The sequence below is a fragment of the Rhinopithecus bieti genome, unplaced genomic scaffold (genome assembly GCF_001698545.2).
Source record: "Rhinopithecus bieti isolate Rb0 unplaced genomic scaffold, ASM169854v2 scaffold_9981, whole genome shotgun sequence".
Classification (NCBI taxonomy): Eukaryota; Metazoa; Chordata; class Mammalia; order Primates; family Cercopithecidae; genus Rhinopithecus; species Rhinopithecus bieti.
In genome coordinates, this window is record NW_016806838.1 from 3,765,636 (window position 1) to 3,781,425 (window position 15,790).

Here is a 15,790-nt window from a genome sequence, read left to right on the forward strand (position 1 = left end):
GGAGAAGGAAGGGGTTTCATCTCAGCCTCTGGGTGAGTACACCGGTCTTGGGTAGTGATTTCCTGGAAAGGCCAGGAAGTCTCAGGGGCCTGGAAAGGCCGGTAGCAAAGCAGCAAGAGTAAGATCCAGGGAGAAGGGAGCCAGATACACCACTGCCCGCAGTCTAAGCTCCATTGGCCACGGTTAGGACTTACAGGGCCGAGTGGATGGCTCAGGAGAAGGCCCAGGAGGAGGCTCCACATGCACCAGCAAGTGGCAAAGGCGACGAACTCGAGAAGCAAAGGACGCTGTTCGACTCAGGGGGTTCTGAGAGCTCTCTCTCTGTTCTAAGTACTGATCCAGCAGCCATCCCAGGGCACTCACACCTTCCGCATCTGAAAGAAGACAGGTCAGGAACGGGTCTCTATGGGAGATGGGAGAACAGACAGCCCAGGGCAGAGGAGGGAGAAAGATCAATTGTACAAAAAGGCTTGAGGGGTAGTGGGGCCCTAGTCCTCCCCTCACCAAGGTTTGCTTCAGCTGGAGTCAGGGGAGATGGTAACAGGGCGGGGATGGGGTAGTGGGGAAGATTCAAATACCAGAGTCTCAGGGAGCAGTGCCTGGGGCAGGAAGGAGAGAGGAACATTGAGGTGACAGGCCTTCAGGGACAAAGACAGGAACCAAAAGAACCAAGAGCATTAACTCAGGTGATCACTGGGAATAAGGACAAGGAACTGGTTAGTGGGGCCAGGTGTCAGCATGGTTACCGGGAGAGGTGATGTTCTGCACCAGGGGGCTGACCAGGGCCTCCCAGCAGGTCTTGCCCAATGCTTGGGCGGCCTCATCATCAGGGAGGAAGCGGTCAGCAAAATTCTGCTCATGGCGTAAAACCCTGTTCAGTCTGGGAACAAACAGTGCACGGTGGAGGATTAAAGGCACTGATTTCCCAGAGGCCTCCATTCAAGTGCAGATCAGCTCCCAATCACCCGTTTGGTCCCTGACCCAACTTGTCCCAATCAACACAAACTTCTCACCTATGTTCACCTTCCCCCTCATGTCCTGGCTGCAGCTTTCCCTTCCAGACTCCCACAGAAGCATCCCTCCTACTTCTTAGTGCCCTGTTCCCTTACCCATCTTCCCTCCTCAGGCCCTACCCACCTGGGACAGAGCTGGAGGAGGCGCCGGCGGTCCTCTGCTATGTCCCGGCTCCAGGCTTGTGCCCGAATTGTGTAGAAGAGACATGTTCGGCGACACAGCTGCTCCCGGAACAGTGGCCAGAATGTGGGCTTAGGGCCCAGGACCTCCACACCCCGAACCCGGGTGTCAATGCCGCCCTGGAACATGCACAGACTTATCTGTCACCTAAGCCGCTTGAGCAACTAAGTACTACCAAAGCTAAGCCTCCTGCCCTGAGCTCCCTAGAACTGCTCAGGACATCCCCACATCTCTGGGACTCAACAGGTCCCTGGGCCATCTCCCAAGCAGATCAAGGAGAAACCTTGGCTAAAGCCCTGGCCTCTAGATGTTAGAGAACACAGCCACTCTGAAGACCCTGTGCCACCTCCTTCTCCTCAGCCCCGGCTGACGCCCTGGCACCACCTGCTGGCAGCGCTTTATGCGGATCTGGATGATAGGCCAGAAGCGGTTCAGATTCTCCAGGAGGATCACCCGGCTGGCAGAGGGCATCACATTCACCTGGCAGGGCAAGGGAGAAGAGGGAAAGGAGAGAGCTGTCACCTCCAGAAACAGGGTTGGAAAAACTGTTGAGAGTAACCAAGTTGGTCATGGTGTGTGCCCTTCACTTCTCCTGCAGAGCCCAGGGATGGACATGGCTCTGCATCCCTAATCCCACTCTCACTGCTTACAAGGCAATGCCTTCCCAGGAGGAAGGGATGTCACCATTCCCCAGGGACTAGGTCCTTCCCACAGGCACTGGGACAAAAAGAAGGATGTGGAGCAAGGTGAAGGGGGGCACAAGGGTTCCCACCGTGTTGAGCTCAGTGCTGATGCAGCTGGTGCTGTCACCCCCAAACACCACCACCCTGGCTGGCATGTAGCTTGAGTCCTCACTGGCCACCAACAAAGTGAGCTGCCTGGGAAAGAAGAAAGGAAACAGTCAAAGCTTGGCCTCTGGACATGGTGGCTCACACCTGTAATCCCACCATTTTGGAAGGCTGAGGTGGGAGGACTGCTTGAGGCTAGGAGTTTAAGATCAATCTGGGCAATACTGCAAGACCCCACCTCTACAAAATAAAAATCAAAAGAAAGAAAGAGAAAGGCCAGAGCCCTGGTTTTAGTTCAAAACTATTTCAAGCCACCACTTCTTTCTCGGGCTCCTGTTTCTCTGCTGGCTCCTGACGCAGCTGTCAAGACCCTCTGCTCTTCCCTTTATATTCCGCCAAAGTGACTTAATTGAAACCCACAGTTTCAACTGAAAATTAATACAGAGGACTCCAAATCCACATCTCTATCCCAGACCACTCTCCTGAGCTTTCATGCTGTGTCCCCAACAGGTATTTCCATGTCATGTCCCATAGGCGCCTCAAAGTCAACATGCCCAAATGAAATGATCATCTGTCCACATAAACTTGTCCCACTTCCTATTTCTCCCCTGGGAAATAAAACTTCCGTGCACCCAGTACTCAACTAGAATACTGTCACTGTGGCCTTCACCTTCTCATGGCTTCCCTCACCCAAAGGCAAGCCTTGTGGACTCCACCTCTGAGGATTTCCCAGGCCATTCCCACTCCTGCTGTCTAACTGAACACATGGATCCTTTCTCTACTAGACCACTGCATAAACCTTCCATCTCTTTCTTCTGACCTCCAACCCAAACTCCCGTAATTGCCAGAGTGAGCTTTCTCAATAAAAAATCTAGTTTTCGGCCGGGCGTGGTGGCTCATGCCTGTAATCTCAGCACTCTGGGAGGCCGAGACGGCAAATCACAAGGTGGGGAGACTGAAACCATCCCGGCTAACACGGTGAAACTCCGTCTCTATGAAAAATACAAAAAATTAGCCAGGTGTGGTGGCGGGCACCTGTAGTCCCAGCTACTCGGGAGGTTGAGGCAGGAGAATGGCGTGAACCCAGGAGGCGGAGCTTGCAGTGAGTCGAGATTGTACCACTGCACTGCAGCCTGGGCCACAGAGCAAGACTCTGTCTCAAAAAAAGAAAAAGAGAAAGAAAAAAATCTAGTTTTCTCTCTTCCCTTCTTAAAATCTTCTAATGGCTCTCCAAGTTTTGGAATAAAGTTCAAACTGCTTAGCTCACAAAACACTTTGTGATCTGCCTTTGCCTACTTTTCTGGCCTGTATCTTCTGCCACTTATAGTTTTCATTGCAGCCAAACATGATTACTAAAGTCCTTCCAAATACAGTTTCTTACTTCCATTTTGCACATATGCTGTCCTTGTGCCTAGAATATTGCCCCCTCTTTATCTACCTAATTTCAATGTCAAAACCCAGTTCAGTCACCCCCTCCTTCCAGAAGGAAGTCTGCTCTGATGCCTGTCCGTCTCAGGTCCACATGTAGACAGCAATGCTTTTTCTTACTCTGTGCTCTTACTTGATTTTCTAGTGTAGCTCCCCAGCTGGAATGTAGGTACCGTATCTTATTGTCCTTCTATTTCCAGACCCTTGCACAGTGCCTGACACAAATGCCTGGCATTAAACAAATGCCCACAGGAGAAATGGATAAGTGAGCTGTTGATCTCCCTCAACACTAAGCACAGGGCAGTGCCATCTGTACCTGTTGGGGTACAGGTCACCAGATTCCAGGAGTGAGGGGAAGTCTATACTCAGCGCAGCAAAGGCAGGCCAATGTGTCTATGTGTTCACTGCACAAAATAGGTTTGAGTGTGCCCCTCAGGCATGTGGATTATAGCTGGGGTTGTGTGTATCTGGGTGCTTTGGGGAAGTATCCTGGGGCACAGCAGAACATTCATATATGTGTGTTCACACCTAACAAGAACACCACGGTGCATGTGCAGGGTGATGTAGTGGGAGCCGGTGCTGCCGTTGGACTCCCAGTAGGTCTTGGGGTTGTGGTCCATCAGCTTGCTGGCCCGGTGCGGGTTGGAGGACACCTCCACCTTCTCCCAGCACTTGTCCTCCTTCACTTCCACACTGGAGCCTGGGGGCAAGTGGGAAGGGGTGGCGGTCACAGCCAGGTTAGTTGAGAGAGGGAAAAGGAAAAGGTCTAGGGAGCAGGAAGGGAAGGGGAGAACAGACACTGGATGGGAGCCAGGAGAAAGCAGATGAGGGCACTAACCCTGGCAGAGATGCCTGAGGAACACATCAAAGAAGGGGATATTGATGGGTTGGTGGGTTCGTCTGTGGTCTTCGATCTGGCCCAGCACCATCTGCAGCCGGAACATCAGGGAGAATGAGGAAGGGGAGAGGGAGGAACACAGAGAAACACCCAGAAACAGGTCGACAGAAAAAGTAAAGGGTCAATGGTACACTCAACTCCTCTCTCCCCACATTTTGACAGAACCATGTGGAGTCAAGGTTAGGAAACAAGTGCCCCAGATTTGCTACAACCTGTGCCAAACAGGGATACCAAAGAGGAACACAGTGAATCCCCTTCCCCTGCTTCTGACTTGCATTCTCTCAGCTGCATACCCACAGCCGCTCCTCACCTGAATGCAGCCAGCCAGGATGCTAGAGGTGAGGTTGCTATAGAGCTGTGCGTACTTCTCACACTCTGTCACCAGGTCCCGAAGCTCACAGCCCAGCAGCAGCTGAGCTGAGTGCTTGTCCAGGACTTTGGAGAGGACCTCTTTTGCTCCCAGGCAGCAGAGCACCACAGCATAGTCCTTATGCATCAAGGCCAGGCGATGTAGGAAGCAGGTCAGCTCCTGAACAATCTGAGTCCAGAGCCACATAGATTAATTTACAGGAAACAAGAGGTAGGATATGTAAGGATTGAGGAGAGGGTTCAGTAAAGGAAGTGTTGTGGCTGAGATTGCGGAGACATGCCAACGCCCCGGGAAACAAGAGTGCCAAAGTCAGGGTGGAGTTAAACAGAGGAGTGCTGGGACTCCAGAGTGAGTTGGCAGAACAGAGCTTCGGCATAGCTTTCCAGGCTGCTTCTTGCCGGGCCAAGCTATGTTAACCCTGGTGCCTGAGCCTTGCTCTTCAATGCACAAACCCTGAAGGGAGGAAAGCTGTTTGGATTGGTGAATGTGGGCTTCTCCTTAGTCCAGAATCTCAAATCCAAATCTAAAATCATCTAAAAGGTTTATACTTCAAAGATCCCAGTTCTGGAGACTCTTAGATTACATTACCCTTCCTCTTCCTACAACCATCCCAGTGCCCCAAGATCCATTCAGAAAGTCCCTGCTGTGCCCTTCAGAGCCTCACAAGGAAGTTGGTGCCCCAGATGCTGCCCATCCCTCCCTTCCCCTTGCCAGGGTTCTAGTACCTCAAAGTCACTGCTAGGGCCACTCAGGCAGTTGAGGCAGGGTTCCAAGACCTCGTGCCAAGGGAGGACCATTGCCTCAGGGAAATCCAGCAGTCGGGTTATGACCCTGGTGAGGGGATAGAAACGAATAAAGTCAGGCCAGGCGCAGTGGCTCACGCCTATAATCCCAGCACTTTGGGAGGCTGAGGCGGGCAGATCACCTGAGGTCAGGAGTTTGAGACCAGCCTGACCAAAATGGAGAAACCCCATCTCTACTAAAAATACAAAAGTAGCTGGGCATGGTGGCGCATGCCTGTAATCTCAGCTACTCGGGAGGCTGAGGCAGGAGAATCGCTTGAACCTGGGAGGCGGAGGTTGCAGTGTGCTGAGATCGCGCCATTGCACTCCAGCCTGGGCAACAAGAGTGAAACTCCGTCTCAAAAAAAAAAAGAAAAGAAAAGAAAAGAAACAAGTAAAGTCCCTGAAGTCTGCCAGTTTCCCTCGTCCTAATGCATGGTGCCTCAACAGGCCTCTCACCTCAGCACAGACAGCAGCAGAGTCTTGTTGGGCCCCGGAGCATCCAGAGTCCGCAGCAACAGGAGGAAAGGCTGGGTCTCCTGCTGGAGGCGCTTGAGGAGGGGCCTCACGGCACCCCCGGGGCTGCCCTCACGGCACAGCACACGCTCCAAGTCCAGGAGTAGTTCTGCAGATGGGCCCCCAACCAGGGATCGAATCAGTAGCTCAGGGGACCCATCCTGACCCTGGATGATGGGGGTCTCTAGAGCTGCAGCCAGACACACCGGACGGAAAAATGCAGATGAAGAGTCTTAACAGTTTGCCAAACTGAGAACTGGGAAGGTCCAGAAAATCACCCCAAAATTTTCCTTCTATATTGAGGATGTCTACAGTTTTTAACCATACTATGGGAGACTTTCTTTCCTGATCCCAAATACAAACCTAATCACATTTGAAAAAAAAACTAGTATAGCAAGCATTGTCAAGTTAAACACAAGACATTTTAAATCTCTTATAGTTGTATTATTAAATGTTAGCTATAGTAAATATTAACTATGATGATTACATTCCTGTTCTACCTGCATGGTGGCTTTAGGTACACAGACTAAGAGATACATACATATTTCCTATTTTTCTTTTTTTTTTTTTGGAAATGGAGTGTCGCTCCGTCACCCAGGCTGGAATGCAGTGGCGTGATCTCAGCTCACTGTGATCTCCACCTCCTGCACTCAAGCGATTCTCCTGCCTCAGCCTCCCAAGTAGCTGGGATTACAGGCACCCACCACCATGCCTGGGTAATTTTTGTATTTTTAGTAGGGACGGGGTTTCACCATATTGGTCAGGCTGGTCTCAAACTTCTAAGTGATCTGCCTGCCTCAGCCTCCCAAAGTGTTGGGATTAAAGGCGTGAGCTATTGCACCCGGCCACATATTTCCTATTTCAATATCCCTCCATACTTCTAGGTTTTCACTTGTTTTTCAATCACAAAGGGTTTCTTCCCCAGTATCAATATTTAATGTTTCCAGGCACAAGCGTTCTGTACCATAAATTATAATTCCTCTTAAGAAGGCCTCCCTATTCTGTGAAGAGAAAGTTAAACTTGGGCCAGGCAAGGTGGCTCACACCTGTAATTCCAGCACTTTGGGAGGCCAAGGTGGGCAGATCACGAGGTCAGGAGTTCGAGACCAGCCTGACCAACACGGTGAAACCGTGTCTCTACTAAATACACAAAAATTAGCCAGGCGTGGTGGCATGCGCCTGTAATCCCAGCTACTCAGGAGGCTGAGGCAGGATAATTCCTTGAACCCGGGAGGCAGAGGCTGCAGTGAGCTGAGATCACGCCACTGTACTTCAGCCTGGGCAACAGCAATTTCCTTGCACATATTCCACAGTCTCCCTCTTCTTGGTCGGGAAATTCTACTTAAGACCTAACTTGAGCACGACAATGCTCACTCATTTCCTGAAGTTTCCTTGTATCTTTCCAGTAAGGAGCTGATATGTAAACCTTAGCCTTCGTGGTCACTGGCTGGCACTGTGTGATTCCTCTGCAAAACCACCCCTCCACAATGATACCTGCATGCTCAGGGCTGCCCGGCGGCTCTGAGTAGCGATTGAGAAGCATCATGAGGATGGTGCGTGTGGTAGGCATAGGTTCTGTCCCCGGTGCTATCCCTGAGTGCCTAAACAACGTGTCTCTTAGCTCTCTGGTTATAATCTGGTCTCCCAGAGTGTGGTGGTTGCACAAAAGCAGGTTGAGCAGGAGCAAGCCATTTCTCGCTGCAGAAGAGCACCTGGGAGGAGGGAGGTGACCAGGAAGAACCTTAGAGACCATGAATGCAATGGAAGTAGCAAAGCAAGCACAGAGGGCTGGGCAGCTAGGGAGCAAAGGGCTCCAGTGGGCCCTCTGAGCCAGGACATCTGATCCCCTGACCTCAGGCCACTCCTCCCAAACCCATAAAGGGAGGTCAGTGCGTCTCCGGTCTCTGCCCTCTCTGGGAATCTCCCTATCCCCAATCCACTTGGGTTCTCTTCCAACAACAATTGCTTAATCCAGAGGTGACAACATGAGGGGAATTTCTGTGGAGAACATGAGCCTGGAGCACAGGAGTAGCAGGGTTTGGGACTAAGCAGGAGCCTGGAGTTGGGAGGGTAATGCCCTGACCCCTCAGTGTTCAGCATCAGGATCACGGCTGCAGGGACAGTGAGGAGCAGGCTCTCAGAGCCCGGGCGTGTAGCAGAGTCAATGCTGGCGAAGATCTCTCTGGTCATCTGAGCATCAAACAAAGAGTGGATAGAATCTCGGCCAGTAACAAAAGTGGGGATCTCCGAGGAGCTGGCGATGGCCAGCATCTTCAGTGCCTGTGAGGGGGATGTGAGAGCAGAGTGAGGAGGGGACAGAGCCACCATGAGGAAAGGGAGGCCTCATTCTAGACCTCAAACTTTGGGGCACCTAAGCTGTTTGCAAATAGGTAGAATAGGAGACAGAAATGGAAGAGGTAGTGATGGGATATCAAACACCACAAAGAGCGGGAAGGAGGCAGGGAGGAAGGAAAAGAAAAAAGAAACTAAACAACAAAAAACCCTGAGACTGGATGGTAAAATCAGCCTTCCACTCCTCTCGGCCCCCAGGCTCACAGCACCAAGGCTACCGGAGTGGGACAGCCACCCCTCCTGTATCTTCCCCTCAGGATGGTGCCCCTCCCAGCATCTAGTTGTCTTCAGGGGCTTCTCACAGTTGTCTCCCATCTCTCTTGCACTTCTTCCTTTGCAAAATCTCTCTTCCCTTGAGCTCCATGACTTCACATCCTCCTGGCATTTCTCCTACCTCTCTGGTGCTCCTTTGCCCCAAGGAACTGAGGTTCCTTGTCCCCTTTCTCTGGACTCTGCACTCACCCACACTGAGGCAACCAGGTCCATTCCCATTGCTTCCATTACCACCTATATGCCAAGTCTCCAAAACCTGTGTCTCCTGGCCTTAGCCAGTATCCAGCCCTTCTAGACAAGACTTCTTGGTTGTCTCACAGGCAGTGGTTGGCATTATAGGAAAAATTATTGTAATGTGTAAACCTGTTTGCTGGGACTATAGAGAAAAATTAAATTAAAATAGATACTGCACAATCAGAGTGCAAATTGTCTCTCCTGGTGAAAGGGTTGATTCTCTACAAGAAATCCACGACAGATGGACTGGGCTAGAAATAATTCTCAGGACAATCCCTCTTGTAAGGCCTGGACCCTCCAAACAACTTCTACTTCTCAATGAAGCTTTCTCCCTGTAGTTACACCACCCTCCCCCAGTTAGCTGAGTTCTGTAGACTTTAAGTTATTAACAAGATGATGTAATTTTATTTCAGGGCAAGATTTTTTTGAGATGAAGTCTCACTCTGTCACCCAGGCTGGAGTGCAATGGTACAATCTCAGCTCACAGCAACCTCCCCGTCCTGGGTTCAAGAGATTCTCCCGCCTCAGCCTCCCAAGTAGCTGAAATTACAGGCATGCACCACCATGCCCGGCTAATTTTGTATTTTTAGTAGAGACAGGGTTTCACCATGTTGGCCAGGCTGGTCTTGAACTCCTGACCTCAGGTGTTCCACCCACCTTGGTCTCCCAAAGTGCTGGAATTACAGGCGTGAGCCACCATGCCCAGCCATTTTTATTTTTATTTTTTTGCCATGATCTATAGTGGATGGTAATTGCTATGTTTTGGTCATGTAATTTGAGAGGATCAGGGAATTCTTTGAGCAGGATGGTCTAGACTATGAATGCCTGGCTGCTCTTGGTACCATAAAGAAAAGTACCCCCCAGGCTGGACATGGTGGCTCACACCTGTAATCCCAGCACTTTGGGAGACCGAGGTGGGAGGATCACGAGCTCAGGAGAGCCAGACATCCTGGCCAACATGGTGAAACCCCGTCTCTACTAAAAATACAAAAAATTAAGCTGGGCATTGTGGCACGCGCTCAGGAGGCTGAGGTGGGAGAATCGCTTGAACCCGGGAGGCAGAGGTTGCAGTGAGCTGAGATCGCACCACTGCACTCTAGCCTGGGCGACAGAGCAAGACTCCATTAAAAAAAAAAAAGAAGGAAAGGAAGGAAGGAAGGGAGGGAGGGAGGGAGGGAGGGAAGAAGGAAGGAAGAGAGAGAGAGGAGGAGGGGAGGGGAGGAGACAGGAGGAGAGGGGACAGGAGGGGAGGGGACAGGAGGAGAGGGAACAGGAGGGAAGGTAATGGAAGGGAGCCTCCTGGCCTCTCCCAGGACAGCCTGCTCTAAGAGGACACGTGCTCCCATTCATGCTGCTGCCATTATACTACTGGAATACATTCTCAGAACTGCTCTGGCCAAAGCCTGCCTGTCTCCCTCAGGAACCCTCAGGCTATACAGAGCTCTTCTGCCTGCACCACCCTACCAGCTAGCACTTCTGTCTGGAGTAACCAGTAAGCCAATTGTTCTGTAAGCTACTCTGGATAAGGGCCTTCCTTCCCGATTCTCTGGGCAATGGCAATGCTGGCTTTGTTTTACCCAAATCTAGTAACAGAGTATTTTCTACGTAAGGGTGCCACTTGGATAAAAGAGGTAAAAAAAAAAACTTTTTGGTCACATCTAGAAAATCAGTTTTTAACCAGATACCTAATCATAACTAAAAAGGCAGGAACACTCAACATACCTGAAAACTCAACTCCTGACGTTCTCCCCATATCTCCTCCTCCTGCCACATTCTCTCTCAGTAAATGGCCACTTCATGCAACCCTGCTGCTTAATTTTACACCTGGGAGTCATTCTTCACCCTGGCCTCGGCCGGGCATGGTGGCTCATGCCTGTAATCCCAGGAGGCTGAGGCAAGAGAATCACTTGAACCCAGGAGGTGGAGGTTGTAGTGAGCTGAGACAGCACCACTGCACTCCAGCCTAGGCAACAGAGAGAGACTCCGTTACAAACAAACAAAAAACCTCCTGGCCTGGCACAGTGGCTCATGCCTATAATCTCAGCACTTTGGGAGGCTGAGGTGGGAGGATCACTTGAGCCCAGGAGTTCAAGATTAGTCTGGGCAACATAGCAAGATCCTGTCTCCACCAAAAATAACTCCAAAACTCCCTTTTCCTTTTCCAAACACTCAATCCCCAAGAATGTCTGGATCAAACTCTTAAATCCATCTCCATCTTTCCATTCCAAAGTCTACTCACTGGTCTGAAGCACTAAAGTATCTCCTCAAGATCAGTAGTCCCCAATCTGCCTGTCTTGCCCATTGTTCTCACCCACCAGGCCCAATGTACTCACCGCCAGCCCAGCCTGCTGCACCAAGACAGAAGTCTTATATTCTTGCATGCAGACCAGTACAGCATAGATGCCACCCTCCCTGGCAAAGAGCGGCCGCCACTCGTGCTTGGTCATGAGCAGGTAAAGGAGGCGCAGGGCCTGCACCACCACCATCTTCTCTCCCACCTGGTTGGTCAGCAGCTCCACCAGCATCTTCACTAGCTTCTCTCTGACAAGAGAAGAAACATTGGGGCTCCCCATCCCAAGGAGTCTTGCCTGACCTCCCAGCCATGGCACCATCGGACTCCCTGACCAATCCCATCCACCGAGAGCTAGTCCATCCTCTCTGCCCCACCCAAACCTGCTCTCCTTGCTTCAGTCTCACACCAATCCCCTCCCCTCTGCAGCCAAACTGCCTGTGGCTCCTCAACTAATGAAGGAGGCAGTAGAAAAAATGTTTACAAACTCTGGCTCATCTTTTCAAATAAATCTATAAATTCAATGTGATGCTAATCAAAATGCCTAAAAGGTGGTTTTGTTTGTCTGTTTTTGAGATGGAGTCTTGCTCTGTTGCCAGGCTGGAGTGCAGTGGCGCAATTTCAGCTCACTGCAACCTCCACCTCCCAGGTTCAAGTGATTCTCAAGCCTCAGCCTCTCGAGTAGCTGGGACTACAGGCGCGTTACCACATCCTGCTAATTTTTTGTATTGTTTTTCAGTAGAGACGGGGTTTCGCTATGTTGGCCAGATTGGTCTTGAACTCCTGGCCTCAAGCAGTCTACTTGCCTTGGCCTCCCAAAGTGCTGGCCTAAAAGGTTTTTAAAAACACCGTGACAGGCAGATCCAGGCCTTGGAAATGTTCAGAAAAAAATAGTGGTAGCCAGGCGCAGGAGCTCATGCCTGTACTCCCAGCACTTTGGGAGGCTGAGGTGGGCAAATCGCTTGAGCCCATGGCTTTTTCTACAAAAAATTATCTGGCATAGTGGCCTGTGCCTGTAGTCTCAGCTACTTGTGAGGCTGAGGTGGGAGGATCACCTGAGCCTAGGAGGTTGAGGCAGCAGCAAGCTGTGATCATGTCACTGTACTCAAGCCTGGTTGACAGAGTGAGACCTTGTCTCAAAAAAAAAAAAAAAAGTGGTAGACTTGCCTATTATTATCAAAATATAAATATAAACTTGTAATAACTGCAACCCTGGAACTGATATAGGGTAGCTAAATAGATCAATAGATGAGAAGAGAGGTAAGGGTGGTATACAAGCCAGTAAAAAAAAAAGGAAGAACCACTTAAAATATAATGTTGTGTGGGCACAGTGACACACACCTGCAATCACAGCACTTTGGGAAGCTGAGGTAGGTGGATCATTTGAGGCCAGGAGTTCGAGACCAACCTGGCCAACATGGTCAAACCTCATCTCTACTAAAAATACAAAATTTAGCCAGGCATGGTGGCGTGGGCCTGTAATCCCAGCTATTCAGGAGGCTGAGGCAGGAGAATTGCTCGAACCCAGGAGGCGGAGGTTGCAGTGAGTCGAGAATTGCACTGCTGCACTCCGGTCTGGGTGACAAAGCAAGACTCTGTCTCAAAATAGTTAATTAAACAAAATGTAATGTTGACTGAGGTGGGAGGATTGCTTGAGGCCAAGAGTTTGAAACCAGCCTGGGCAATATAGTGAGACTCCATCTCTACAAAAAAAAAAAAAAATTAGCTGGGTGTGGTGGCTCATTCCTGTAGTCCTAGCTACTTGGGAGGATAAGGAAGGAGGTTTGCTAGAGGCTAAAAGTTTGAGGCTGTGTGAGCTATGTGATCTTGCTACTGCACTCCAGCCTCGTCAATAGACTGAGACCCTGTCTCTAAAAAAAACAAAACAAAACACACACATACACACACACACACACACACACACACACACACACAATGCAATTTAGAGATACCTGGCTATCCATATGAAAACACTGAAGCTGGAGCTCTACTTCACAACATTTGCAAAAATAAACTGCAAATGAATTTTAAATGAATTTTAAAATACAAAATCATGGGCATTTTGGAAAATATAGGGAAATATTTTATAATCCTGGAACAGAATAGATCTTTTTAAGTAGGACACAAAATCTAGAAGCCATAAAAAAGCTGAAAAATGTAGCTACAAACAGTCTGAAACTCTAGCATGATGAAGAAAACACTATACACAAAATTATGAGACAAGCGCAGGAGCTAGACAAAGGGGCCACTGGCAATGCTGATCTAAGAGAAGAGGAAGAAGTGCCTCTCGAGTCCCTAGATCAGGGTGAGGGTCAGGAGAGAAAATAGCAGGTATTGACTGTTGCTTAACAGTGACAGCGACGCCAACTGAGGAGGTGGCTTGGGAACTATGAGGGGAAAAACACAGAAGGAGAACTTCTGGGAAAGAAGGCAAATAAAGGTACTGAGAAAGTTCTGCTTTTAATCTATCTTTTCTAAGAAGTTTTATAATGACAACAGTGTGAATGAAATAGGCTTTAAACACATATCCCCTTCCATGGCCATGATTTCTTATATACTAGATAATATACATGAGTAATATATATGAATAGATATAGAAATATGTAAGGATGTTTACCCACATGTTAACAGTGATTGTCTCTGCCTTAATAGCTTTCAGATGTTTTTTCTGTCAATCTCACTTGAATATGATCAGATAATTTTTATTTTAATAATTTTCTAACTTTTTTACTGTATGTATTATTCTATAACCACAAAATAAAGCTAATATGATTTTTAAAAAGACAAGCAAAATATCTGCAACATAAATAACAAAGGAATAACCAAGATTCCTATAAATACATTAAAAAAGGCAAAGATCTAATTAAAAAGTGGGCAAAGGATAAGAACAGAATATTTGGCCGGGCGCGGTGGCTCAAGCCTGTAATCCCAGCACTTTGGGAGGCCGAGACGGGCGGATCACGAGGTCAGGAGATCGAGACCATCCTGGTGAACACGGTGAAACCCCGTCTCTACTAAAAAAAATACAAAAAACTAGCCGGGCGAGGTGGCAAGCGCCTGTAGTCCCAGCTACTCAGGAGGCTGAGGCAGGAGAATGGTGTAAACCCAGGAGGTGGAGTTTGCAGTGAATTGAGATCTGGCCACTGCACTCTAGCCTGGGCGACAGAGCGAGACTCCGTCTCAAAAAAAAAAAAAAAAAGAACAGAATATTTATAGAAAAAAAAAAACAGAACAAATGTATGCAAATATGCCTAACTTTACCAGAACTAGGTAACTAAAACAAAGATATACCAATCATTTAAAATGCTGCCAGTTAGACAGATTAAAAAAGAAGACAATATTCAGTGTTGGCAGATGTTAAGGAAAAATAGACCCGTTAGAACACTGCACTTGAAATTGGAGATAACCACACTGCAGGGTCCTATGCAGCAGTAAACATAATGAGGCAGCTCCACGCAGACTGATACGGAAAGCCCTCTAAGGCACTGAGTGGTGACAAAAAAAAAAGTTGTAGAAACATGTAGAATGTGATTACATAGACTAAAGCACAGACTCAGAAAATGCTCTATTTGCAAACACACAATTACAAATGCAAATCTATAGGATATAGTAGACTGATAACAGTGGTGAGAAAGGACTTCGGCCTTCCTATGTTCTTTTACATTCTTCAGATCTTTTAAAACGAGAATCCAGCTGGGCATGGTGGCTCACACCTGTAATCCCAGCACTTTGGGAGGCTGGATCATCTGAGGTCAGGAGTTCGAGACCAGCCTGGCCAACATGGTTAAACCTCGTCTCTACTAAAATACAAAAATTAGCTAGGCATGGTGGCAGGCACCTGTAATCCCAGCTACTTGGGAGGCTGAGACATAAGAACTGCTTGAACCCAGGAGGCAAAGGTTGCAGTGAGCCAAGATCACACTATTGCACTCTAGCCTGGGTGACAGAGTGAGACTCTGTCTCAAAAACAAGTAAATAAATATAAATAAATAAATAAAATGAGAATACATCTCGTGTTATTTGTATAATTTAAAAGTAGAGGGCTGGACGTGGTGGCTCACGCCTGTAATCCCAACACTTTGGGAGGCCGAGGCGGGCAGATGATGAGGTCAGGAGATTGAGACCATCCTGGCCAACATGGTGAAACCCCGTCTCTACTAAAAGTACAAAAATTAGCTGGGCATGGTGGCACGTGCCTGTAACCCCAGCTACTCAGGAGGCTGAGGCGGGAGAATCCCTTGAACCCGGGAGGCAGAGGTTGCAGCGAGCCAAGATCGCACCACTGCACTCCAGCTTGACGACATAGCAAGACTCCGTCTCAAAAATAAATAAATAAATAAAATAAATAAAAGTAGAAAAAACTTTTAAAATAAAGTAGGTGTTTTAAGGCTAAATGGTTAAAAAAAAAAAAAAAAAAAAAAAAAAGTAGTAGACAAGAAAAAAAAGAAAAGAAAGAAAAAAAAAAAAACTTCCAGATTCTTAGAGCAAAAAAAAGACCCATCCTAGTTTGAATCCTGGCTCTTGCTATCTGTAAAAAAAAACTTTCTAAAGGCAAGTTTACTTTACATTTTCTAAAGCTTCAGGGTTTCCTTCACACCAAACACAAAGTTAGGGATAAATATACCAAACGCTTCCGATGTTAGGTGGATTTAATGAGAGAATGCA

At 48.5% G+C, this 15,790-nt stretch overlaps 1 protein-coding gene across 7 annotated transcripts in view; it reads right to left on the minus strand.

The window, feature by feature from the left end:
- The window catches only part of CUL9 (cullin 9), a 44,285-nt gene that overhangs the window by 21,408 nt on the left and 7,087 nt on the right, over nt 1-15,790 (minus strand). For 6 of the 7 annotated variants that reach the window (XR_001886738.1, XR_001886739.1, XM_017878179.1 and 3 more), the window contains 13 exons: nt 11,169-11,376; nt 8,060-8,256; nt 7,471-7,688; nt 5,920-6,166; nt 5,404-5,509; nt 4,619-4,846; nt 4,249-4,339; nt 3,939-4,110; nt 1,967-2,072; nt 1,579-1,674; nt 1,138-1,313; nt 747-880; nt 195-374 (listed from right to left, as the gene is read on the minus strand). Coding sequence is in view for 5 of the 7 variants with exons in the window: in XM_017878179.1 (XP_017733668.1) it covers nt 195-374; nt 747-880; nt 1,138-1,313; nt 1,579-1,674; nt 1,967-2,072; nt 3,939-4,110; nt 4,249-4,339; nt 4,619-4,846; nt 5,404-5,509; nt 5,920-6,166; nt 7,471-7,688; nt 8,060-8,256; nt 11,169-11,376 (2,159 nt within the window). In the remaining 2 variants the exon portion in view is untranslated. The remainder of the gene's footprint in view (nt 1-194; nt 375-746; nt 881-1,137; nt 1,314-1,578; nt 1,675-1,966; nt 2,073-3,938; nt 4,111-4,248; nt 4,340-4,618; nt 4,847-5,403; nt 5,510-5,919; nt 6,167-7,470; nt 7,689-8,059; nt 8,257-11,168; nt 11,377-15,790) is intronic. The other variant, XM_017878180.1, reaches the window with a different exon arrangement.